The following is a 27,050-nucleotide window of genomic DNA, read 5'->3' as shown; positions in this document are numbered from 1 at the left end:
GAAGTCCACCAGATATTATCATGGTTAAAATAAAAGCAGTAAAATGAGAGATAACAAATTAGTGACAATTTTAGCGAAATTCGATTAAAAATAGGAAAGTAATGAATGTTCTCATCAATGAAACACAAATTGGCAACAAATTTGCTTTGTACAGAAAATTGTATGAACTTTCTGTTTTAGTTTTTGATGAGGGTAAAAGACTTAATTCATAGGTTTTTTTTATAAAAAAACATATTTGCAAAAATTATATTAAGGGTGAATGTATGTTTGAAAATATACATTTTTGAAGTGTTTTTTGTTTGGGGCAAATGGGAGGCCGGGGACCTTGCAAGGTAATGATGTATATCACAGATTTGCCAATTTGTGTGTGATTGATCGCATCTTCATATACGGTACTTATAACTTTCTTATTTTTAATCAGTTCTGCTCGAACTTTCAGTGACCTACTTCTACTGAAACCAACTTAATAGGGTGGACTTCCCCTTCAAACTGTAGTTACTTGTATAAATAAACACTGGTATACCAGGAAATGCTTGTTAGTCAGATGACCATCTGTTTCATGCATACATTTACTGGATATTCACTTAGTATGTCCATAGTACAGTACAGTACTGCATCATTCAACAAAACAGGATATGAGAATGGCCATTGATTATACATATTTGAGAATGCCTTCAAAAATTCAAAAAAAAAATGAGAGGAATGCTTTTTTTCTAATCAATAAGGGATGTGAACATGTGAACAAAAATGCATGAAAGTATCTTACTTAATCAAGAAATTACAGTTAAGAGTGATGCACTAAATATCAGCTATCCCTTTCACTGTGTGTTTAATAGCAAGCTTCCATACTATATACTTCCCCTTTGTATCTAGATCCTCATATCATGATATCATCTCTATGGAATTTATGTATTATAGTCATACATGTACACGAGTCCTGTTTGATGAAATCCTCATAAAAGATATCCCAAACATGTTGCACTGAGATCTAATTCTACTCTGATATTAAGTGGGTTTACATAGAAGCAGAAAAATGATAGGAACAGGTCAGTGCAGTTCGAGCAAAATTTGATTAAAAATAAGAAAGTTACACATTTGTAAAGTTGCGATCAATCAGGTTTCCTCCCATTTGCTCTGTACTACTAAATGTCCACCTTCAATTTAATAATCATAATAGTGGGTTCTTGTACAGCGCTCCTGTCTGTCAGACTTGACACTCCTGGCGCTCCACAGTTAAGAAAATGTTCAATCATACATGCACTCTAAATATAATTCTGACGAGTATGTTTCTACACAATCCCTGTATGAAACAAATATATTCTATCGTCAATAAGTAAGAAAAGGAAAGTTTATGAAATTTCTGTACAAAGCCATTTGGAAAGGACCTCACAAGATACATCACACTTGCCAATTTGTTATTTCGCTGATGACAGATTTTACTCAAACTTTTACTGGCCTGTTCCTGTCATCAGTTTGCTTCTATTTAAAGCAACTTAATATCAGGGTGGAATTCTAATTAATGGAATCCCAATTATCTCCCACGATTTTGATGTGATCATAACTGGGTTCGAGCTGATAATGTTTCCCCAAGGAATGGTCCTGGGTAGGGGCTACTATCATGACGATTCTTCTGAGGGGGCATCTTCAACTTTTCTTCGTTTGGCAAAATGCTCTATCCGGTTCTCCAGACTCTCTGAAAAAAAGGCAAACCCAACACAATGCAAATTAAATTACCAGAAGAATAAATAAAAAGCTAGTAGTTGTTCTGAACAGTCTGCAACAATCATGTACATTTTCACTGTAAAGATTATTGTACACATTTCTTTGCGAGCCAATGATAAGAACATACATTGTACAAGTATATATTTTCAGCCAGAGTGTTAGACTACTCATTATGTTGTTATGTAGTTTGATGGTAATACTCAAATGATGGCTGATTTTACTTAATTATTTTACCAAATTCTTTGCCCCAGATCAGTAAATATTAATCAAAGAATATCCATCTTATAATGTGCTTTCATTACACTGTACTGTACTCACCTCCCCTTTTCCTGTCTAATAGTGGTCTGTGATGTTTAGATGGTAAGCCTACAACGAGACTGGTAGCCTGCCTCTGTATAGGTGGTCTGGCATCACACCAACGAATAGTCTCATCTGTAAGAAGTTTGATATCAATCTATGCAAATCAAGGTACATTTATTATCAAACACAAGTTCAGAGCACTGGCACTGCACTGAGGATTTAGCTCTTAATTTTCATATGACAAAATAATCACAAACTAGAGACAAGTACAATACCCCTACGTATCCATTCAGAATGGGGTTAACAGGCTGGGTTACTTCCTTAGATCCAGCTAGTTCAATCATATTGACGATTGATGATGAAGGGGAAAAAGGTTGGCATACAGAATCAATAGCTTTTCCCCAGATCCCCAGACTCTTTTTTTGTGTTAAATAATAAACCTATCAAATTAGGATTTTATTTCAATCTTTGATTTAGTTTGATATTATCTAACTATGAAAAAGCAAATTGTAAGGTGTGACGAAATGGGGGCTTTTTAGTGGCACCAACCCCAAACCCATGACTAAATTATTGACAGTTAAAGGGAAACAAACCTGTATAATATTTATTTGATTGAGTGGTAACAGGAACGGTTGTCAATCCTTCTAACATGGCACGCATCATGGATGCCCTGTGGAATATAAACATTCTCATCTTTAATATATCATTTCAAAAGTTTCTCTCATTATGTATCTCACAAAAATTGTATTTGCAGTTTCATTTGTTCAACTTCAATGGTCACATTACTAAGAATACAGCCTAACCTACCATATACAATTTACCAAATCAATGCTGACTTTGTTTTGAGTTGAGAGATCAATCCACGTTTACGATTTCTATGAATGTCCTCAAACAAAAAATTCATCAAAATACATTTCCCTCCAAACTAAAGCTGAATGTTTTCTTAGCAACCCCTGAACATGTTGCAGTGCATACCTGATTTGTATCAATCCATGTGTACATACCAAATTCTGTATGCAGTGATAACAGACCCCTAAATCAGAGCACATGTCCATTAACACATGCACAAACATACTGTTTCTCTGCATGTACGTACATGTAACTTTATGGATATGTTTGAAATTGTTTGAACAGGGTATCTACCTAACACATGTATACTGGTTCTCTGCATGTACATGTATGTAACTTCTTTATGGATATGTTTGAAATTGAATGAACAGGGTATCTACCTAACCATGTGACCAGTCCACATTTCTTGGAATTGATTGATGTTCTTCTCATGAATTGCTGGAATGAAACAGATCAAAAACATAGAATAAGTGGAACATAAACAATGTGCTTAGATTAGCAAGTGTGCACTTGTAAAAATGACGCCTGGCTGGAATGCTCCCCAGGGAGTGGAGAATGTGCATACATTGTGTACTGGTAAGCCTGAATCCGATGACCAGGGTAATAATATATATATATCTGTAAAGCACTTTGATAGGGCCCTCCTGAAAAGCGCCATATAAGAAATAGTTATTATTATTTTATACTCTTACACAACTTGGCCACATTACTTTTAAATAATTGATCAACATTGCCTTTCTGATTGATTTTAATGCATAGGTACGCCTACAGTTAAGACAGTGACCATTCAATCTTCTTGCTTTAATACACACACATGTAGCTTGGTTGGGATCTAAAGTCAAGTACAGACTATCCAATCCTTTGGGCAAAAAACTAAAGGAGCCAGAATCAGATGAATTAAATGTATACAAACACCTATGTTTGTCTGAATTTGAGTCTGCAATTGTAGTAGTTTCAATTTCTCTATTACCCTCACTACTGGTCTTATTTACATGTAGATCTCTCATAACTCTAATGAATTGATCGTTGCGCTGATCCCTGAAAAATAAAGTAGAGGATGTGCTTAGTTGGTGTGTAAGGTTCTAAGACAATCCCATTATCTCTGCAGTCTGCACAGGAATGTCTAAATATTGCTAATCCTCCTTTTGTCACCTTGCATAACATCTTGTTCTTCAGGTAATTAGTGCTTAACAAAAAGACTACAAACTTTTACGGAAAATTCTTCGGAACTGGACAGTCTTCTCCTTTCCATTAGGTTTGAGATGTATTAGTGGTATTTCATTCATATATTAAAAAGGAAATTGGTATCATCACTAGCAGCAATTAGCTTACATTGATCATATCTCCATGATATTCCTTCATAGGCACAATCATAGAGAACCAGAGGAAAGTCTGCTGCCATTGCATACTGGGGTTTACATGGCTCATTCTCCACATCTAGCAGCTGATCAATTATCTGCAAGAATAACAATGCCATTCAGTCAACAATATCCTTTACTTTTACAATCATGAGACAGAAGAAAGCAGTAGGTAATACTAATAGAGGCAGAGACAGGTACAATATATAGCTTCTCAAAAATGCCAATAGAGATGGGACAATAATATTTTGACAATTCTTGCTATTGCCAATACGCCTAAAATTCCCTGGATGCAGACACTTGGAAGTAATTTTGAACCACTTCACGGACTTACATACTTCTGGTGTACATCAGCGCATTTGCGGTACATGAATTATGTATGTGCAATGTACGCAAGCTATTTCTAGGTTCTTTAATGTATGTGACGACGGCAAAAAAAAAGAAGAGAAAGATACCCTAAATCATTTCGATGACCAGATTGAAACAATACAAGGCCATTCTCAAAACTTGAGAATACCCCACCAAAACGTAGTTTGTTTATTGGTCGTCCAACGAGCCACTGAACCCTTTATCGTAGTCCCATTCGTTAGTATTTTAGACGAGTTTTCACACTTTCCAACAAACGCAACCAAAGAAAGTTGACATTATTATTTCTATTCTTCTACTTGCTCTTGCCCATCACACACCAAAATATTTTGTTTCTAGAGTATGGTGAACAATATTTTCATATGTTTTTTGTAATGATCCACTCTTGAAATCGCTTGAAAATTGTGATTAATCGCTATGATTACACCCCAAGACACAAACAAATAGACCGGAAGAGACTTGGTCACCAAACTGTCCCATACTGCATAAAATGAGGCCTGAACACAACATACAGGTATTTCTAATATATATGTCATAGCGGAAATTATGCCTTGAAATCATAACATGTCTTGCTTTCATGTTATTCTAATGCCACTCAGGGATTGAAGAAGACTTTTTGTGGAGAGAAATGCATTCTATAAATCATGATAGCCCCTATCACAGTGCACCAGTAACTACTCCCAAGACTTCATATTCAGCCATTAAACAACTGGGCCTTGCAAAATATATATGATGATCAACTCATTTAACTCAATACATGTAATTATTACAATCCAAGATAGCAATGATGATGGGGGTAACAGACAGTATGACAGGGGGAGAGAGAGAGAGAGAGAGAGAGAGGGAGCTGGGGTAGTATCCAAAAGAAGGTCATTGACCTTCACCCCGGCATGTCATGTTTCTTCTCACCTCAGGCTTCTCCTTGTGTTGTCCAATCAAGAAGAGGATAGCTGTGATACATCTGACTTGGTGATAGAGGAAGGCTAGACCACTTATAGTGAACTCACACATCTGAAAGCCACCTGAACTATAATAGATAAACAATACTGTGATCATACATCTGACTTAGTGATAGAGGAATGCTAAACCACTTATAGTGAACTCACACATCTGAAAGCCACCTGAACTGTAATAGATAAACAATACTGTGATCATACATCTGACTTAGTGATAGAGGAAGGCTAGACCACTTATAGTGAACTCACACATCTGAAAGCCACCTGAACTATAATAGATAAACAATACTGTGATCATATATCTGACTTAGTGAAAGAGGAATGCTAAACCACTTATAGTGAACTCACACATCTGAAAGCCACCTGAACTATAATAGATAAACAATACTGTGATCATACATCTTACTTAGTGATAGAGGAAGGCTAGACCACCTATAGTGAACTCACACATCTGAAAGCCACCTGAACTATAATAGATAAACAATACTGTGATCATCCATCTGACTTAGTGATAGAGGAAGGCTAGACCACTTATAGAGAACTCACACATCTGAAAGCCACCTGAACTATAATAGATAAACAATACTGTGATCATACATCTGACTTAGTGATAGAGGAAGGCTAGACCACCTATAGTGAACTCACACATCTGAAAGCCACCTGAACTATAATAGATAAACAATACTGTGATCATACACTGTACATCTGACTTAGTGATAGAGGAAGGCTAGACCACTTATAGTGAACTCACACATCTGAAAGCCACCTGAACTATAATAGATAAACAATACTGTGATCATACATCTGACTTAGTGATAGAGGAAGGCTAGACCACTTATAGTGAACTCACACATCTGAAAGCCACCTGAACTATAATAGATAAACAATACTGTGATCATACATCTGACTTAGTGAAAGAGGAATGCTAAACCACTTATAGTGAACTCACACATCTGAAAGCCACCTGAACTATAATAGATAAACAATACTGTGATCATACATCTGACTTAGTGATAGAGGAAGGCTAGACCACTTATAGTGAACTCACACATCTGAAAGCCACCTGAACTATAATAGATAAACAATACTGTGATCATACATCTGACTTAGTGATAGAGGAAGGCTAGACCACTTATAGTGAACTCACACATCTGAAAGCCACCTGAACTATAATAGATAAACAATACTGTGATCATACATCTGACTTAGTGAAAGAGGAATGCTAAACCACTTATAGTGAACTCACACATCTGAAAGCCACCTGAACTATAATAGATAAACAATACTGTGATCATACATCTGACTTAGTGATAGAGGAAGGCTAGACCACTTATAGTGAACTCACACATCTGAAAGCCACCTGAACTGTTCATAGATAAACAATACTGTGATCATACATCTGACTTAGTGATAGAGGAAGGCTAGACCACTTATAGTGAACTCACACATCTGAAAGCCACCTGAACTATAATAGATAAACAATACTGTGATCATATATCTGACTTAGTGAAAGAGGAATGCTAAACCACTTATAGTGAACTCACACATCTGAAAGCCACCTGAACTATAATAGATAAACAATACTGTGATCATACATCTTACTTAGTGATAGAGGAAGGCTAGACCACCTATAGTGAACTCACACATCTGAAAGCCACCTGAACTATAATAGATAAACAATACTGTGATCATCCATCTGACTTAGTGATAGAGGAAGGCTAGACCACTTATAGAGAACTCACACATCTGAAAGCCACCTGAACTATAATAGATAAACAATACTGTGATCATACATCTGACTTAGTGATAGAGGAAGGCTAGACCACCTATAGTGAACTCACACATCTGAAAGCCACCTGAACTATAATAGATAAACAATACTGTGATCATACACTGTACATCTGACTTAGTGATAGAGGAAGGCTAGACCACTTATAGTGAACTCACACATCTGAAAGCCACCTGAACTATAATAGATAAACAATACTGTGATCATACACTGTACATCTGACTTAGTGATAGAGGAAGGCTAGACCACTTATAGTGAACTCACACATCTGAAAGCCACCTGAACTATAATAGATAAACAATACTGTGATCATACATCTGACTTAGTGATAGAGGAAGGCTAGACCACCTATAGTGAACTCACACATCTGAAAGCCACCTGAACTATAATAGATAAACAATACTGTGATCATACACTGTACATCTGACTTAGTGATAGAGGAAGGCTAGACCACTTATAGTGAACTCACACATCTGAAAGCCACCTGAACTATAATAGATAAACAATACTGTGATCATACATCTGACTTAGTGATAGAGGAAGGCTAGACCACTTATAGTGAACTCACACATCTGAAAGCCACCTGAACTATAATAGATAAACAATACTGTGATCATACATCTGACTTAGTGAAAGAGGAATGCTAAACCACTTATAGTGAACTCACACATCTGAAAGCCACCTGAACTATAATAGATAAACAATACTGTGATCATACATCTGACTTAGTGATAGAGGAAGGCTAGACCACTTATAGTGAACTCACACATCTGAAAGCCACCTGAACTATAATAGATAAACAATACTGTGATCATACATCTGACTTAGTGATAGAGGAAGGCTAGACCACTTATAGTGAACTCACACATCTGAAAGCCACCTGAACTATAATAGATAAACAATACTGTGATCATACATCTGACTTAGTGAAAGAGGAATGCTAAACCACTTATAGTGAACTCACACATCTGAAAGCCACCTGAACTATAATAGATAAACAATACTGTGATCATACATCTGACTTAGTGATAGAGGAAGGCTAGACCACTTATAGTGAACTCACACATCTGAAAGCCACCTGAACTGTTCATAGATAAACAATACTGTGATCATACATCTGACTTAGTGATAGAGGAAGGCTAGACCACTTATAGTGAACTCACACATCTGAAAGCCACCTGAACTATAATAGATAAACAATAATGTGATCATATATCTGACTTAGTGAAAGAGGAATGCTAAACCACTTATAGTGAACTCACACATCTGAAAGCCACCTGAACTATAATAGATAAACAATACTGTGATCATACATCTTACTTAGTGATAGAGGAAGGCTAGACCACCTATAGTGAACTCACACATCTGAAAGCCACCTGAACTATAATAGATAAACAATACTGTGATCATCCATCTGACTTAGTGATAGAGGAAGGCTAGACCACTTATAGAGAACTCACACATCTGAAAGCCACCTGAACTATAATAGATAAACAATACTGTGATCATACATCTGACTTAGTGATAGAGGAAGGCTAGACCACCTATAGTGAACTCACACATCTGAAAGCCACCTGAACTATAATAGATAAACAATACTGTGATCATACATCTGACTTAGTGAAAGAGGAATGCTAGACCACTTATAGTGAACTCACACATCTGAAAGCCACCTGAACTATAATAGATAAACAATACTGTGATCATCCATCTGACCTAGTGATAGAGGAAGGCTAGACCCACTTATAGTGAACTCACACATCTGAAAGCCACCTGAACTATAATAGATAAACAATACTGTGATCATACATCTGACTTAGTGATAGAGGAAGGCTAGACCCACTTATAGTGAACTCACACATCTGAAAGCCACCTGAACTATAATAGATAAACAATACTGTGATCATCCATCTGACTTAGTGATAGAGGAAGGCTAAACCACTTATAGTGAACTCACACATCTGAAAGCCACCTGAACTATAATAGATAAACAATACTGTGATCATCCATCTGACCTAGTGATAGAGGAAGGCTAGACCCACTTATAGTGAACTCACACATCTGAAAGCCACCTGAACTATAATAGATAAACAATACTGTGATCATACATCTGACTTAGTGATAGAGGAAGGCTAGACCACTTATAGTGAACTCACACATCTGAAAGCCACCTGAACTGTTCATAGATAAACAATACTGTGATCATCCATCTGACTTAGTGATAGAGGAAGGCTAGACCCACTTATAGTGAACTCACACATCTGAAAGCCACCTGAACTATAATAGATAAACAATACTGTGATCATACATCTGACTTAGTGATAGAGGAAGGCTAGACCACTTATAGTGAACTCACACATCTGAAAGCCACCTGAACTGTTCATAGATAAACAATACTGTGATCATACATCTGACTTAGTGATAGAGGAAGGCTAGACCACTTATAGTGAACTCACACATCTGAAAGCCACCTGAACTGTTCATAGATAAACAATACTGTGATCATACATCTGACTTAGTGATAGAGGAAGGCTAGACCACTTATAGTGAACTCACACATCTGAAAGCCACCTGAACTGTTCATAGATAAACAATACTGTGATCATCCATCTGACTTAGTGATAGAGGAAGGCTAGACCACTTATAGTGAACTCACACATCTGAAAGCCACCTGAACTGTTCATAGATAAACAATACTGTGATCATACATCTGACTTAGTGATAGAGGAAGGCTAGACCACTTATAGTGAACTCACACATCTGAAAGCCACCTGAACTGTTCATAGATAAACAATACTGTGATCATCCATCTGACTTAGTGATAGAGGAAGGCTAGACCACTTATAGTGAACTCACACATCTGAAAGCCACCTGAACTATAATAGATAAACAATACTGTGATCATACATCTAACTTAGTGAAAGAGGAATGCTAAACCACTTATAGTGAACTCACACATCTGAAAGCCACCTGAACTGTTCATAGATAAACAATACTGTGATCATCCATCTGACTTAGTGATAGAGGAAGGCTAGACCACTTAAAGTGAACTCACACATCTGAAAGCCACCTGAACTGTTCATAGATAAACAATACTGTGATCATACATCTGACTTAGTGATAGAGGAAGGCTAGACCACTCATAGTGAACTCACACAACTGAAAGCCACCTGAACTGTTCATAGATAAACAATACTGTGATCATCCATCTGACTTAGTGATAGAGGAAGGCTAGACCACTTATAGTGAACTCACACATCTGAAAGCCACCTGAACTGTTCATAGATAAACAATACTGTGATCATCCATCTGACTTAGTGATAGAGGAAGGCTAGACCACTTATAGTGAACTCACACATCTGAAAGCCACCTGAACTGTTCATAGATAAACAATACTGTGATCATACATCTGACTTAGTGATAGAGGAAGGCTAGACCACTTATAGAGAACTCACACATCTGAAAGCCACCTGAACTGTTCATAGATAAACAATACTGTGATCATCCATCTGACTTAGTGATAGAGGAAGGCTAGACCACTTATAGTGAACTCACACATCTGAAAGCCACCTGAACTGTTCATAGATAAACAATACTGTGATCATCCATCTGACTTAGTGATAGAGGAAGGCTAGACCACTTATAGAGAACTCACACTTCTGAAAGCCACCTGCACTTAATAGATAAACAATACTGTGATCATACATCTTACTTAGTGATAGAGGAAGGCTAGACCACTTATAGAGAACTCACACATCTGAAAGCCACCTGAACTGTTCATAGATAAACAATACTGTGATCATCCATCTGACTTAGTGATAGAGGAAGGCTAGACCACTTATAGTGAACTCACACATCTGAAAGCCACCTGAACTGTTCATAGATAAACAATACTGTGATCATCCATCTGACTTAGTGATAGAGGAAGGCTAGACCACTTATAGAGAACTCACACATCTGAAAGCCACCTGCACTTAATAGATAAACAATACTGTGATCATACATCTTACTTAGTGATAGATGAACACTCGACCAACTCACATATCTTAGTGAAACTAAATGCATGCAAATAACAGTACCAAGAGCCAGTGAGGGTTAATTGGCCATGAGTGCTGTATTCTGGGCACTGATGATGTTTTCTCGTATTAGTTATAGTAATAATGATAATATTGGTTTCTTATACAGCCATTATACATGTATTCACCACAAAAAGTGATCAAAGAGCTTAAAAATTACATTTTAGCCAGACTACCAACTTCTGTTCTCAGAGTATTCAATGAAATACTCCTTGCAGGTACCTATTTAGAACACATACATGTAGATGTAGAGTTGCAAATGCACACTAAGGTCTTCCTAAATGATGTTAGTGCTATGCCAGGTCAGTGCTCTGACATCGAGAACCAGAAGGATTTAAAGCCATTTTCTTTAACACAAGTTAATGCCCTTCTGCTCAAATGAGATGATTTGCTATAATAGTGGCAACTGCTCCTGGCTTTATATCATGGAAACCATAGCGTTAGGATTACACTTGGGATTTGAATTACCGGTAGTTTTAAGGTTAGGTTTGAAGTTAGCCTTAAAGTTGCTCAAGCTTTGGTATACAGAGGGCAGCACATGGACACCACAATAATCTCCCGAAGGAAACTCAGTGTGTACATCGGAGCGGTTTCGGAGTACCGCGCGTAATACCATAATAATCGTACATAATGCAGTCATAGAAAGTCTGCATGAACATTTGCAGTGTACGTACAGTGCATACAAATTGAAATATTTTGTACGTGCACATTGCGTGCTCGCTAAATATGATCTAACAACGCCTGGACATTAACCATAATACGTAATTCCCATCAAATAAAACTTGCAAGATTAAATTGTAAATAAATATATTTTACAGAACTATGATAAAGTGCATTTTTAAATGTATTCAATTAATCACATATCATTCAATTTGATATTTTAAAACTAAATAAAAAACAAACAATCAAAAATTGGGATAAATTGGGCATGCACGACTCGACTCGTTCGTTTTTGAAGTAGGGAAGTTGGCAATCACTACATAACACTGAGCCAACGGGTATTACCCTCCCATGCGTAAAAAGTTCTTCTTTTATTTTTGTCCTACTTTTGTCATTCTGTTTCTCTTATTCATCTGATTCCGTACCACTTAGGTTTTATTGCCCATTAAATGCAAGAAAAATTTTGTTGTTGGTATTCTTATAATCTGTTATAACCTAAGTCAGGAAGATTTCCATTCTCACATTTATTATTTATTTTAAAAAACGAATTGTAGGAAGATCGTATAGTGTGTAGTGGGCTTATTAAATACATCTCTGCATTAACCCACCATCCATGGTGTGGCTAAGATAAGGAGAACATATTACCTGTCATCTAGCTTTCTAATTTCAGCAGACCGGATAGTTCTTACAAACTTCACTACTCCATTGCCTACATCCATCTGGAAATTAAAAGTTATGAAAATATAAAAGAAATTAAATCATAACAGAGATGACAAAAGTTGTACAATGTACTTCTAAGGTGACCTAGGGAAGTCACAAGGCGAAGGTCTGCATATTTCTTGATCCCTTATGGCCTGTACATACTTTCTGCTATCACTCAGGATCATTACCTTATAAAAACAATTTTAAAATAATTTTTTCTCTCACACACAGCATCTGAAATGGTAAAAGATAATAATGCTCCAAGAAATTAAAAGAATGTTTAACACAATGGCAAATATCCAATATAAATATCAAATAACCATGCTATCACAATTGATGTAACACACTTTGTTTCTTTACAATAAAGTTGATCCTTTATACTCCGGAGGAAAATGTGAGTTGTTACGCGTGGCACTAAAAGGGCTAACACTTACAGGCGCTATCAGGGATTTGCAAGCCCTAAAAATCTAATCTCAAAGTTTATATGTAGCAGCAAGATTAGTTCATGAAAGTATGTGCACAATGTATCAAAGGACTGTGTTGTTTTATTCTCTCTGAGTGAAAATTGAAGCCCTCATTTTACACAGAAAAAAATGGGTGAATAAAACACTGCCAGTTCCAAAATAATTGAAAAGAAAAATGATTGGTATTTTGCTAGTAATGAATAATTGGCCAACATACTTTTAGGACATTTTTAATTTATGAATTTACCTCGTTTTTTTCTTCTCCCTTTTACAAGTTTTGAAATTTGAACAATGCAAATCCTTGCAATGCCCACTAAACTGAAAGAAAATCCAAACATACAATGTACATACCTTGCAGAAGTTCCTGAAATCAAAGGTTCCAACAAGCTTTTGAGAGGCCTCATTCATCAGCTTTTCATTCATGTACAAGAGAGAGAATGAGGGAATCATTCACACATGTTAAACAATGCCAAAACACCTGGTAGGGAAGGACAAATTCACAAATGAAACAAACACATCGCAGGAAAAGATTCTCTAAAAGTTGATTGAGCACAAGGCCTTTGTGAAATATGGGTTAACCCTATGTTTTTTCTGTCGATCACAAGGTCCGCGGTTCGAGTCCCGCCGCGGCACTAATGTCCTTTGGCAAGACATTGCTCTACATTTGCCACACTCCACCCAGGTGAAGTAAATGGGGACCTGGTAGGAATTTATTCCTTGAAACGCAGCGCGCGGGACAGCTGCACTAGCTGCTAAAGCCAGGGTAATTATGCTGCATTATTGTCGAGCGCTTAGAAACTTCAGATAAAAGTAAGTGTTAGGCGCTATATAAGTAAATATAATCATTATTATTATTACCTTAAATAAAACTGAAAACTGCAGCAAACAAAATGATTTTGCTTATGTTAACTATGCACTGCCAAAGTCATTCAAGATGTCAGTGTTCTTTCTTTCAATTTCCTTCTTGTTTTGTTGCTGTTGTTATTTTCTTCTGATGGAAACTACAAGTGGTTTACAAGCTTTTGCCCAAACTGTAGTTAAAAAAATTGATACAACACATAATATTTCTCTTTCTTTACTGAACCCTGGTTAAAGAAGATAAATGCTTACCTTTGTATCTAGATCACCAGCAGGGAAGAAGTACTTGTATGTTCTGTGTAGTGTATCAAACCTCAACATAGAAAAAAAACAATGAAAAAAATTGTTTGTAAGTTCATGACTAGAAGCATTCATGGGGCATCCATAAAATGAAATTACAAATTATAAAATTTGAGCACTCCCCCCCCCCCCCCCCCTCTTTCTTTCTTTCTCTCTTTTTATCCTAAAGTAGACCATCAAATACAATCAGAATAGAAAAGTAATTCAAAACCTCTCGTCATTTTCTAATTTTCTAATGCTTTCCTCTGCTTTGCTAACTCAATTACTCAGTAGTAAGTTTAATTGGATGTAAATGAACATATAATGTTCACAGTAGATATGGGATGTTATTATTACTCCGTGCACTCTACATCTATTACCTTGCATGGAAGCTGGGTTCAGCTGGTGTCCATGCTATGACTCTGATTTCACTTGGTAAAACACGGTTCAACATCAAAGGGTAGTTGATCTCCTCGGTTGTGTTTCCTGTTCGGAATATAAATGAAAATGATACCATTCTTATTACTTGATAAGTTACATCCATCATCGCAGGAAGGCAAGATTTCCTTTCACATGGTAGCCTGTCCATTTTAATGAGGCCTATTTAAGGTCTATTTCAACTCCCTTTACAAGTGATCGTCATTCATTATAAGAAACTTTATGACCCAGCACCTCACAACCACCAAAAACCATCACAGATGATTTTTGGTCATGTTCATATCTGATTCTCAGCTTCACAATGGTATGAAACTCATCAGAATTGGTTGTCCACAAGCAGGGCTCAAATTAATTTTTTGTCTACGGGGCTCTTCCCCCCAAAAAAGAGCCCCCGTGAGCCTTCTCACGGGGGCTCTTTTAGTACTGACAGGGGCTCTTTTGTATACAAATATCCATTGCATTGGTACCTATGATACTCCTCAATTATTTGCTATTTCATCATTATCATTTCAATCAGCATTTTCCCTCTTACAAATTTACAAGCTACATAGCTGTTACTGGCCTGTGTATATAATATAAACGCATACAACACTGATCTTTATGATGTCTTTAACGTGACATATCTTCTTCTCCCCTTGCAAACGAAAAAGAAAACATGGTCATTAAAAGGGATTAAGCGACAAATAATGATTGTGATTCAAATTGATGCAAATATTTGTTTGAATAAGCACTGCTATTCACCCGAATCTTCTTTGTAAAAACAACTTTTACAAATCTCAGCCATGCTTACTGAGTTGAGACGTTCCGTTCAATTTAAAATACCCATTACATAATACACTTCTCCTAATCTCAAAGTGATCTTACAGCACAGTGGCAGAATTGCATGGCTGAGATTTGTAAAAGTCGTTTTTGCAAAGAAGATTTGAATCACAATGATTATTTGTCGCATGGTCCTTTTATTAAATAACCTTGTTTTTTGTTTTGTTTGCAGAGGGAGAAGAAGCTATGTCACGTTAAGAAATCATAAAGATCGGTTGTATTATGCGTATATACATAATGATACCAGAACAAATGTTGATTATCAGAATGTCATTTTGGAATACCTCTATACAAACCCCCCCCCCCCCCCCCCCCCCCCCCCCCCCGTAGATCTGCCCATGTTATCATATCATTCCACGACATATTGGTCTTCCTCTTCTTCTTAAAAGGGACTTTTAGATTTGCGTGGACGTGCACTGGCAGTCACATGTGATGTCCTTTAAGCACTGGCACTGCCTTAAAAGGAGGTCACACGTTGCAGTCCACGTTCTCATCGTGCAAATCTAAAAGTCCCTAATATTGATTTACTGGTCGAGGTTCATTACTTGCTGGTCATTTGAAATCACCAGATTTCAGCGGGTTAACGCTTTCACAACGAAAAACTTCCCCATGACCATGTTTCTGCCCTTGCGCGATCGCCTCCAGCTCCAGCAGACATGGCGCGGCAGCGTGCACACATACCGCTACTAACGGCGCAGTAGGCCTATAACCACTGCTGACGGCGGCACTGCACTGCGAGCTGAATCGGTAATAATAGGCCTATACTCATAAAACGAGAAATCTTGCACGCTAATCTAAGTTCCATTTCATTGGTTTAAGGTTTGAAAATTGAAAATCAATATTGTGTTAAAGTTATAACAGAAAAGATAATCTTTATTTTAAATTCCACGGGGGCGATTTTTAATTTTGCAATTGCCCCCGTGAGCAACCTGACGGGGGTGATTATGTAGCTCACGGGGGCGAATCGCCCACCGCCCCCGTGTATTTTGAGCGCTGTCCACAAGGCACTTAAGAAGATTGTTCATCTGAAGAAATAATCCTTTTGAGAAATGGGGATTCAAGTTTGATGTCTATTCAAGCACTATATTAAGTGAGGTATTGAGCAAGGGGATATATGAATGATTAAATCTCAATACAAATTTTTATGAAGGGACGGCCAGATTGTCATAAATCTTGGCACACTATTAAAGTAAGCACATCCTATAAGCGAGTTTGTAATTAGGATTTACGCATGTGCAGATAAAGGTCAGTCATTCCCAAATTGTAAAACCATTGAGACGAATACTCGTATCGTGCTCATGAAAGTTATGTAATTAGTATTCATTTATGTACCGACAGTATATTTATTTGATACACAGGTGGAAGTATTATTCTCAAGAGGGCAAACAAAAGGTATTCATGAAGCACCTCCATCACTTTGACAGTGATTATTCTAAAATGCACAAGTGGGACGTTTCCATAGTGTAAAAGATCTGTGGATATTTGGGGGTCATGTGTTCCAAAGCTATTTACGAACTGGCTTATTCAGACCAAAAGGAATATGACAAAGTATATCGCACATTATGTGTATTAGAAATCTGTACCTGTTCTCTCGTGGGCTGTACCATCTAGCCTCTGAATGACCCCTACACCTTGAAGTAAGTTGGTACGAAGGTCAATGGCAATAACCTGGCCAAAGGCGCTGACTCCTTTATCTGTTCGTCCACAGCGAGAGTAGTTAGATGTCTGACGACTCTCGATCAGCTTCGTCTTAGTGAGAGCTTCAAACAGGTGATGCTAAATAGAGATGAATGAAAAGATATACTTTGAATGACGTTTCTCCTCATTGAATTTCTCTCACCTTGATATCTGCATGTATACCTATATTACACTCTAAAAACAACTTGCAAGAATACCCTAAAATGCATATTATAAGCAATAAGCCCAGGCATTTTGGAGAAAGTACTAGGTATGGAGTTACTGTACATGTAAAGACAAAAAAATCACCCTTGATTCAGACACTCCAAGAGTATTGGACATTTTGAAAGGAATGTTGAGTATAACATACACGTACATGTAGTATTGATTATTTCTGTCATACACTGTAGTACTTTGAAATTAATATTACAGTGGTTATCATTTGAAATGATAGCTCAATCATAAAATGCTACAAGTACTACAGATCGTAAAGAATCAATTATGAGCCCATTCTCTTTCCATATGATATAGTGAATAAATTAGGCTCTTTTCCTTCCCTGCAAAAGACATTAAAAAAGAGGAAGACAAAATCTTGAGAGAGAAACAGATATCAAAGAAGAAGAGAGACAAATAGTTTATGTAGAGGTTGGAGGGAAATCTAGTTTGTACAGTGTTACTATACTTACCTCTACTGTGTTATTAGAATCCTCTTGCACAACAAAACCACGATAATCCCATCCTAGATAGGTGATCTTTAAAGATCTTCTTGTACAGTGTTACTATACTTACCTCTACTGTGTTATTAGAATCCTCTTGCACAACAAAACCACGATAATCCCATCCTAGATAGGTGATCTTTACAGATCTTCTTGTACAGTGTTACTATACTTACCTCTACTGTGTTATTAGAATCTTCTTGCACAACGAAACCATGATAATCCCATCCTAGATAGGTGATCTTCAGAGCTACATGCCTCGTGTTGTATCTAAAGATATAACAAATGCAGGGAAAAGGAAATAAATGTGCAAATATAAAGATACCCATGATGTGAGTTTGACCAATTAGACATAAATCAGTGGATGGGACTGCTTCTCTAATGTACATGTATGCCTTTTAGGTAATCCATCATTTTTCTTGTCCTAAGCTATATTTAAAAAATCAAAGATATAGGGTAAGGTCTTGAGTTGTGATGGGTTTTAGACATCCTTGTAGCAGCATGTATACTATCCCTATGCCTTTCATCGCGATTGCATCTCTCATTGCAGCTTTCATTAAATGAAATAAAGGGCTCAAGACTTATTCATAAGTAGCCTGCTAAATCCCCCCCCCCCCCCTCTTTCCAGTTTCCCCTATATTGTTGTCTTTTTATTTGATGTTGATCCTGAATGGTTCCTCTTCTTCTTCTTCCAGTGAAGTGCTGCTTAACTCATATCATGCCACAGGGCTAATCCCCATTGTGCCAAGCCCCAAATCCCCCAGTGCCAAGTTTATATTGAGATATTCTGATTAATGCGATGGTTCTATGAATAGCGCATGCAAAACACACATCACACTACAATAAGCATGAACAATACCTGCTACTACGAATGTGTGCATGCACACACATGGCAGCATAGCAATGGTTTGCTCGCATGTACAAAGCACTATAACGATAGAATGCATGCAGCCTTATGGCAGGCTATGAGTTAACAGAGACTTCTTGCACTTCAACGCATAAAATGACAATCTGAAAAATGGAAGATGGTTACATAGAGAAAAAATGTAGATCCCAATTAGATAAATGATTGTATTAACACTTCGGTTGCTTTTTTTGCCTTTCTGTGTGGTCACATGTTTGCCAAAAGTGCACTTCTGCACAAAACAATTGGCACTAATGGATGGAACGGTTGCTTTGAGCAAGACAATGGCTTTGCAAAATTACCCATCCATTTTCATTCTTAATTAGCTCCATGACAACTCTATTAAAACTCTACTGGAAAACAATTAAATAATCTTAAAACGTCTGGTATATTTATGCCCATCATAAATACAATGTTGCACATTATTATGTGGAATATAATTAATTTGAAGTCCACCTAAGCACCATGCTTCGCATCTTACTTACTTCTTAAAGTCAAATGGCCTTGGAATTTTAGAGCTCTTTGCTTTCTTCTTGACTTTCTTTGCTTCATGATCTGTAGATGATGCTGAACAGGATGACGAAGTATGCTGCTTGAGGATGCCACTGACTTTTATCCATTCCTCTTCACTCAACTCCTTCTCTAACGTTTCAATTAGCTCCTGACAAGAAATAGCAATATGGAAAGTGAGATTAGAAAATAATTAAAAGGCAATCCAACCCTTGTAATAACTTCATTGGTATGGAAAAAGAAAAAAGGGAGAAGGAGAAAGAGAAGGGCAAAAGCTTCAAATAAATCAGACCAACAATAAGGGAGAACTTATGAATGTTGGAAATATGAGTTCACTAAATCCATACTAATTTCAAATTGGCATTTTGGTCAGTGGATTGTGACGAAGTCATGACAACTCTCCAGTTTGTCGTGTTCAAATATATTATTGAAGCTTATCTGTACTAGTTTATAGGAGGGATTAGAATACCCTGCAAGGTCACTGGACAGGTGATTATCTCATCAACTCAGCTCTCAATTAACATAAGAAAAAAAGGATCATGGGGGACCAATGGTCACCAATTAGGCATTGTTTTCTATATAGAGGGAGCAAGTACATGTAGCTACAAGTAGGACAGTGTGGCTTTAATTCATCTTTTTTTTCTAATTGCTTGCTCACTTGGAGCACTACACAAAAATATATTGTAGGCCCCCTAAAAAGAAAAGACCCTCCTGAATCATACATTAAGAAAATAAAAATTGTAATACTTTTTGTGCATTGAAACAAATGGTAGTCCTGCGCTCCGTCATAGCCACATTATTGATTTAGCCAATTTGAAGTGCCATTACAATACTTAAGTGTGAAAACTTTCAAAAATTCATAACTCTCTTATTTATTTATTTATTTATTCAAGTTTTATTTAAAATAGAGGGTAGGTACATTCAGTTTAACAAAACTGCTTTCCAAGTATGCCCTCTAGAAAGACATAACAGGTATAAGATATACAAAAATACAAGGAATATATAAAAAAAAAAAATATATAACACTCATCAAAACTAAACATTGACATATTTGACATAATATAGAGTACAAACATATATACATGTAACATAAGACAAATAATTATACCGGTAGAGGGAAATAAGAACGGAGATTCGACTATAATAAATGCTTTGCCAGTTGGCATCTGCGCTTAAATATTTGAATAGATTTGGTTGATTGAATTGAGGGAGGAATTTTATTAAATAGGGTACTTGCTTTATATGAGAATGATCTTTTCTTGAATTCGGTTTTGGGGTATGGGATGTCAAGTGGAGCAATTAATGAATAGCGGGTACAGTAGTTGGAGGTCACATTTAATTCAAACTTTCACCAGTCTGCTTCTCTGATTTTTCAGGATTTTTAAAAGTGTTTGTCTACATGTACTTGCGCCCTCTATACCGGTATAGCAAACAATGCCTAAGCGGTACATGTTCGTGTTGGTCCCCCATTTTTCTTATTTTAATTGAGAGCTAATTTGATGAGATACCCACCTGCCAGTGACCACCCAGGGAGGTCTAATCCCTCCTGGCCAAACTAGTGCAGACAGGCTTGTAGTTGGAATTTTCTTTAAAGGGTACAAAACAACAACAAAATACTTTATTCTACATGTTTGTGTTCCAGAAAACCTGATCAACAAAAAAGAAATTCTGTACAGGGAGATGGCAAGTGAAAGGTATTACAAAGTTTTGGTATGGGGTCATGAATTCGGTTCAAATTAAAATATTGGGAGCATATACGTTTCTACAATATTCATTGATCGTTTTCGTGGTTGAAAACGAGTCTGAAGTTATGAAATTATAAATAATAAACTCTTTATGTTGTATAGCTCCCTCTCAAGGTCAAGCAATTAATTTAGCTTTGAAACAATGTTTCTTGACTAAAATCGACCGATTAGCTATTCCCGTTTGAAAATTATATATCACAACTACATATTCTGAGATTTTCATGGTCGCAGCTACCATTGTACGGCCATAGGCGCTATTTGAAATTTATCCAAATTTACCGGGAGCACCGGTAAATTTTTATATTCAACTTTTCTCGAAAACAGAAGTGTTTTAGAGGCTAATTTTTTTAGTGCTTATAATACATCCACAGGGATATCCAAATATATCAAAAATTGTAAAGATTCACTATATACCCAATTTTCAAAATTTCCCAAAACTTTGTATTACCTTTAATACTTTCAAATCAAAGATAAAAATGAGCTGTGGGTAGACCAAGGCTCGAGTTCTGTGTGCAAAGTTTCATAAATCTTCATGTTTCCATTTTTTTCACTATCCTACTTTTGGATGTTGAAGAATAACACAATGTATTATGTGTTATAACATATATGACATAATATTGAAGTCAAAAATCTTAAAGCTATTTCGTCCAGTATTTATGTCCTAGGGTAAGGGGGACCCGGTGTCCTAGGGTAAGTGGGATTTGGTAAGGTAAGGGTTAGGGTTAGGGTAACACAGATTCTGGTGACCTAGGTAAGCAGGACCCGGTGTCCTAGGGTAAGCGGGACCCGGTGTCCTAGGGTAAGCGGGACCCGGTAAGGTTAAGGTTAGTGTTAGGGTAACACAGACTCTGGCGTCCTAGGGTAGGCGGGACCCGATGTCCTAGGGTAAGCGGGACCCGGTAAGGTTAGGGTTAGGGTTAGTGTTAGGGTAACACAGACTCTGGTGTCCTAGGGAAAGCAGGACCCAGTGTCCTAGGGTAAGCGGGACCCGGTGTCCTAGGGTAACGCGGGACCCGGTGTCATGGTTAGACTATACAAGTATAAAATTACGGTTCTTACCTAGGCCTAGTCTATTCCTTTGGTTTATAGAGCTCAGCAGCGTCTCGCATGAATGCCTCAAACAAGTCTGTATACTGGCCGAGGCTAAAAATATTGACTCTGAAATAAGGCTCTAAACAGCGCCACCTAGTGACATTCAAAATATAGTCTTATCTACCGATAATAATGTTACGAACCCCAACATCTTCAACTCATCGTTACAGGTACATTGTCACCGTCTTTCATCGATCTAGGTGCAGGTTCAACTCCTGGGAGCTTTCAGCAAAAAGTTAAATTTATAATTCTATTGCTATATGTTCCATTCTTATTCTTATTCTTATGTTAATACCAACAGGATTACAAGCTGCTGAGGCTACAATGGACAACAATAGAGAGAGAGAATCAGAGTGAAAGCAGACAAGAACAAAACTTTTTTTAAATAAAAAAAATTCTAGTCTAAACCCCTTTTTAACTCAACCCCCATCAAAAAATTGCCCTCTTTTAGAATGTAGGCTGGAGCTGTAATAAACCGCTGCACAATACAAGTGCATACCGATGGTGAGTTGCGGGAGGGCGCGCGCCTGTGTATGGTTATCTACCGTAACCCACCATCGCCTGCAACCATCGCCTGCAACCCACCACCACTTGTTTTATTGTGCAGCAGTTTGCCATGAAACCAGTGAAAAAGTGTATAGATCTATCATCGTTTTCCTGAAAAATAGTCCAAAAATAACAAGAAAATTGACACGAAACAGGTAATAAACATAATGACTTTTAACTCATGATCTTTATTTTATGACATTTAATGAATATTTACTTCATTTTGGGTATGTTTTAGTAGGGTATCTCCACGCTGGAGTTACGGGTCGAATTTTGGATAGGCTTCTGAACAAGCGCCGCATTCCGACCCCCCCCCCCCCCCCCCCCCCCCGACCCCAGCAGCGAAATTTTTATTCCCAAACAGGTTTGCAATTTCTTATATTTCCGTTCTTCTCGATGGCTGATACGTTCTAGAGTCTACGTCATTAGTAACTCCGGGAAGCTCCAACACCGGCGCCGCAGGCGTCGGAGCTTCGGGTGGTTTCCTTGGTTTCTCTTGGGGGCTAGTAAAACAGCCGATTGGGTGATATTATCGTTAAATCTGCAAAGGGAGTACTTACAATTTTTACATCATAGGGTGCACGACTCCTCAGGGCTCAACTCCAATCACTTGAATGTATAATTTGAAGAAGTCTTCGATGGGAAAAAAAGGTTAATTCAGGATACTACACCAACGATTCTTCCATGTCGCAGCGTTGATTCAAAATAGCGATGAGAAGGTACGCATGCGCGGCAGTGGCGAAGAAAATATGAATATTCAGGCTATCGAGCGGCGATCGCTCGAAATCGCTGAATATGCACGACTCGAACAAACAGAGCCCTTCTCAACCTCGTGCATATTCAGCGATTTCGAGTGATCGGCGCTCGATAGCCTGAATATTCATATTTTCTTCGCCACTGCCGCGCATGCGTACCTTCTCATCGCTATTTTGAATCAACGCTGCGACATGGAAGAATCGTTGGTGTAGTACCCCGAATTAACCTTTTTTTCCCATCAAAGACTTCTTCAAATTATACATTCAAGTGATTGGAGTTGAGCCCTGAGGAGTCGTGCACCCTATGATGTAAAAATTGTAAGTACTCCCTTTGCAGATTTAACGATAATATCACCCAATCGGCTGTTTTACAAGCCCCCAAGAATAACCAAGGAAACCACCCGAAGCTCTGACGCCTTCGGCGCCGGTGTTGGAGCTTCCCGGAGTTACGTCATTAGCAGCTTGGAAAGAGGTCAGAAAAAATTAGACTTTGATTTTTTATTGCTTTGCCTCACTATTTATAAAAGGCAAAAAAACTGAATAAACTGAGACTTGAACTAAGGCTGCGACGGGTAGTCGAATACTCGAGTACCCGCACGGTTGACGACTACTCGGGTACGATTTCTTGTACCCAAATATTCGGCCGCAAAAAAAAAAAAAAAAAAAAAAAAAATGTCCAGGCCCACGCTTACCCGTGCCAGGGAGAGCGACGGCCGCTAGCATGGTACCGCCGGTAAAAATGTTTCCCAACTCAAGCACTGTCAAACTCACCTTTCAGAAACTGGGACCACATGTCCAGATTTCTGTTTGGACTTGGAGGAACATGGATTATTCTGCCATCTTTGGTTTTTAAAACAGCATTGTTTACTGTTATTATTCTTATTAAATCGGCGCCTTCAACTGCAGCTCAAAGTAAAATTGCATGCGTTTTCGGCGAGGGACCTGGGAAACTGCTTGTTGTTGTTGTTCGTTTGGTATTATAATGGCTATTAGTCAAATTTGACTATTGTTGCCAATTTTATCGCATCTCTTTCTTTTAATGTCTTGGTAATAATTATGCCGAGTGGTATGGTAGTGGCGAAAAAATAAAAAAAATTAAAAAAATAAAAAAATTAAAAAATTCAACAAAATTCAAAAAAATTCAAAAAAATTCAAAAAAATTATAAAAAAACATGGCGTCCTTTTTTTTCGAGTATTCGCTTGTGAGCCTGGGAGTGTATCCAGGTACTTCATTACACTGTTGTGCACAGCCTTAACTTAAACCCACAACTCTGAGATTGTATTACGCTGACCTTACCGATTGAGCTTGAGCCAACGATGGGTTGACGAAAAGTGATTCTGCATGATTTCTATAACCCTATCACTCACCCTAACGGTTACGTCATTGCTAATGACGTAACATATCAGCCAATCAGATGACCGGAAATATTAGCATTGGCCAACCTGTTTGGGAAAAAAATTAGCACCCCGGCACGCCTGGCCCACTCTAGCAAAGCATAGAGAGTCAATGCCAATACATATTGACCTCTAGCACTGCACTACGTGTTAATAGGCAGCATGAATAGTCAATACACTCACAACACACGAATGCACACAATCATGTCGATGCGGCTGTAAGCAAAGTTTGACAGTAGACTTACAATTTGAATTTTTAAATTATTCTTTTTAACATTAGAAAGTTGAAAAAATGTATTTTACAGCTATTTTTTTAGGTGTCATCAATTGTCACTAATATCGATTTTGAGTGAAATCAGTTGAGTTTAGGACAGTGGTGTTTCAAATGTTGAGAATCAAAAGCACAGCTAAGTACTACACAGCCAGGATAGTGTAGACCGAAAACTTCAGTCTCTCTAATCATCGGTTGTTCCACTGAGCAGTAGGGGCGCTGGTCCGAGAATGAGGATCGTCCTCATAAACAAGGATATCCTCATAAACGAAGACAAAATGTGTCCTCAAAAATAAGGGTCGTCTGCATTTTCGAGGACGTTTTTTTTCATCGGCGCTCTGGGGGTTTCATGTTACAGAACGGCCCGCTGGCGATGCCAAAAATGGATTCCCAGGGGGAAAATAACCCTAGTTGTCCGTCTACTTTTATGGGTTGTCCGTCTTCCCAAGGCAAGGATTTATTGCTCATAATGTGAAGGTCTCTGTACAAAGTCAATGTAAATTGCATCAAGAAAATCATTGCAGAATCCGTTTTTTGCATTGCCAATGCGCCGATCAAAAATATGAAACGTCTGCAAAAATGCAGACGGTCCGTATTTTTGAGGACGCATCGGTCAGTGTTAAAGAAGACGATCCTCGTTTATGAAGACGATCCTTATTCTCGGACCAGCGCCCCTACTAGCCCTACTGCTGAGACTACGTCTGGCTCCACTAGACCTCCGATTATAATAAAAATTAAAAATAACAGCTTAGCCTTAGATCTATTTGACTTACGATAGCTTGCTCATTTAGATCCTAAATTAATGATTAAAGGTAATACAAAGTTTTGGGAAATTTTGAAAATTGGCTGGATAGTGATTCTTTACAATTTTGATATATTTGGATGCCCCTATGGATGTATTATAAGCACTAGAAAATTTAGCCCCTCAAACACTTCTGCTTTCGAGATAAATTGAATATAAAAATTTACCGGTGCTCCCGGTAAATTTCGATAAATTTCAAATAGTGCCTACAGCCATACAATAGTAGTTGCGACCATGAAAATCTCAGAAAATGTAGTTGTAATATATAATTTCCAAACGGGTTTAGCCAATTGGTCGATTTTTAGTCAAAAAACATTGTTTTATTGCTAAATTAATGAATTGACCTTGAGAGGGAGCTATACAACATAAAGAGTTTATTATTTACAATGTCATAACTTTAGACTCGATTTCAACCGCGACAACGATCATTGAATATTGTAGGATCGCATATGCTTCCAATATGTTCATTTGAACCAAATTCATGACCCCATACCAAAACTTTGTATTACCTTTAATCCGAGAAAGTCTCGTCGTCAACATTATCCGTCTTGGTTTTAGTTGCTCCTATGTGTGGCCTGGCCCATCTCAAAGCGACAGTACCGGTACGATACGGTACCGTACGCGTGGCAGTCCAACTCCAGAGAGCTCCGACCCCGACGGCATCGGCGTCGGAGCTCCCTGGAGTTAGTAGGCCTACCGGTACCGTACGGTACTAGTAGATCTACTGACTAGTAGTAGTAGTAATCATACAGTCAAGTCGAAACGACGTGGCAACGCCAACGCTGTTGGTATTAGGTCAATGTCTGTCTTACCCTAAGTTATATCTCTATAAATAAAATGCTTCACTTTATCATCTCCACCATCTTGTGTATGGTTTTCTTACCTTGGTTAACATTTGAGACATCATTTTCAGCTGAACATCTCGCTCGTGCTTGCATAGGAGGAGTATGGTAAGCCAAATATGTAAGAAAATTTATCACCGATCCTAAACATTTCATATG

The 27,050-nt window shown here is 37.7% G+C and overlaps 1 protein-coding gene across 1 annotated transcript; it reads right to left on the bottom strand.

Annotated features, from left to right (window-relative positions):
- Window positions 1–1,160: 1,160 nt before the first annotated feature.
- On the bottom strand, window positions 1,161–27,050 carry LOC589993 (tRNA pseudouridine(38/39) synthase). Its single transcript, XM_030987353.1, has 14 exons — window positions 26,933–27,050; window positions 19,419–19,594; window positions 18,206–18,299; window positions 17,220–17,412; window positions 14,760–14,865; window positions 14,353–14,413; window positions 13,594–13,653; window positions 12,722–12,795; window positions 5,505–5,622; window positions 4,204–4,327; window positions 3,252–3,309; window positions 2,616–2,692; window positions 2,041–2,154; window positions 1,161–1,693 (listed from the first exon to the last, which is right to left on the bottom strand). Exons 1-14 carry the CDS (start codon window positions 26,954–26,956, stop codon window positions 1,617–1,619), a joined length of 1,356 nt encoding a protein of 451 aa, XP_030843213.1. The 5' UTR covers window positions 26,957–27,050; the 3' UTR covers window positions 1,161–1,616.

The sequence above is a fragment of the Strongylocentrotus purpuratus genome, unplaced genomic scaffold (genome assembly GCF_000002235.5).
Source record: "Strongylocentrotus purpuratus isolate Spur 01 unplaced genomic scaffold, Spur_5.0 spur5_scaffold_16, whole genome shotgun sequence".
Classification (NCBI taxonomy): Eukaryota; Metazoa; Echinodermata; class Echinoidea; order Camarodonta; family Strongylocentrotidae; genus Strongylocentrotus; species Strongylocentrotus purpuratus.
The sequence above is the reverse complement of the archived record's forward strand: the minus strand, read 5'-3'. Positions and strand labels throughout refer to the sequence as shown.

What these genes read in the sequence shown, in the direction of transcription:
- LOC589993 (XM_030987353.1), bottom strand. Translation starts at nt 26,956, where the DNA reads ATGATGTCTCAAATGTTAACCAAG. An exon ending in ATTCTAATAACACAGTAGAG is followed by an intron (nt 17,413 to 18,205) that starts GTAAGTATAGTA and finishes ATCTCTATTTAG; the next exon opens with CATCACCTGTTTGAAGCTCT. An exon ending in AACACAAGGAGAAGCCTGAG is followed by an intron (nt 4,328 to 5,504) that starts GTGAGAAGAAAC and finishes TTATTCTTGCAG; the next exon opens with ATAATTGATCAGCTGCTAGA.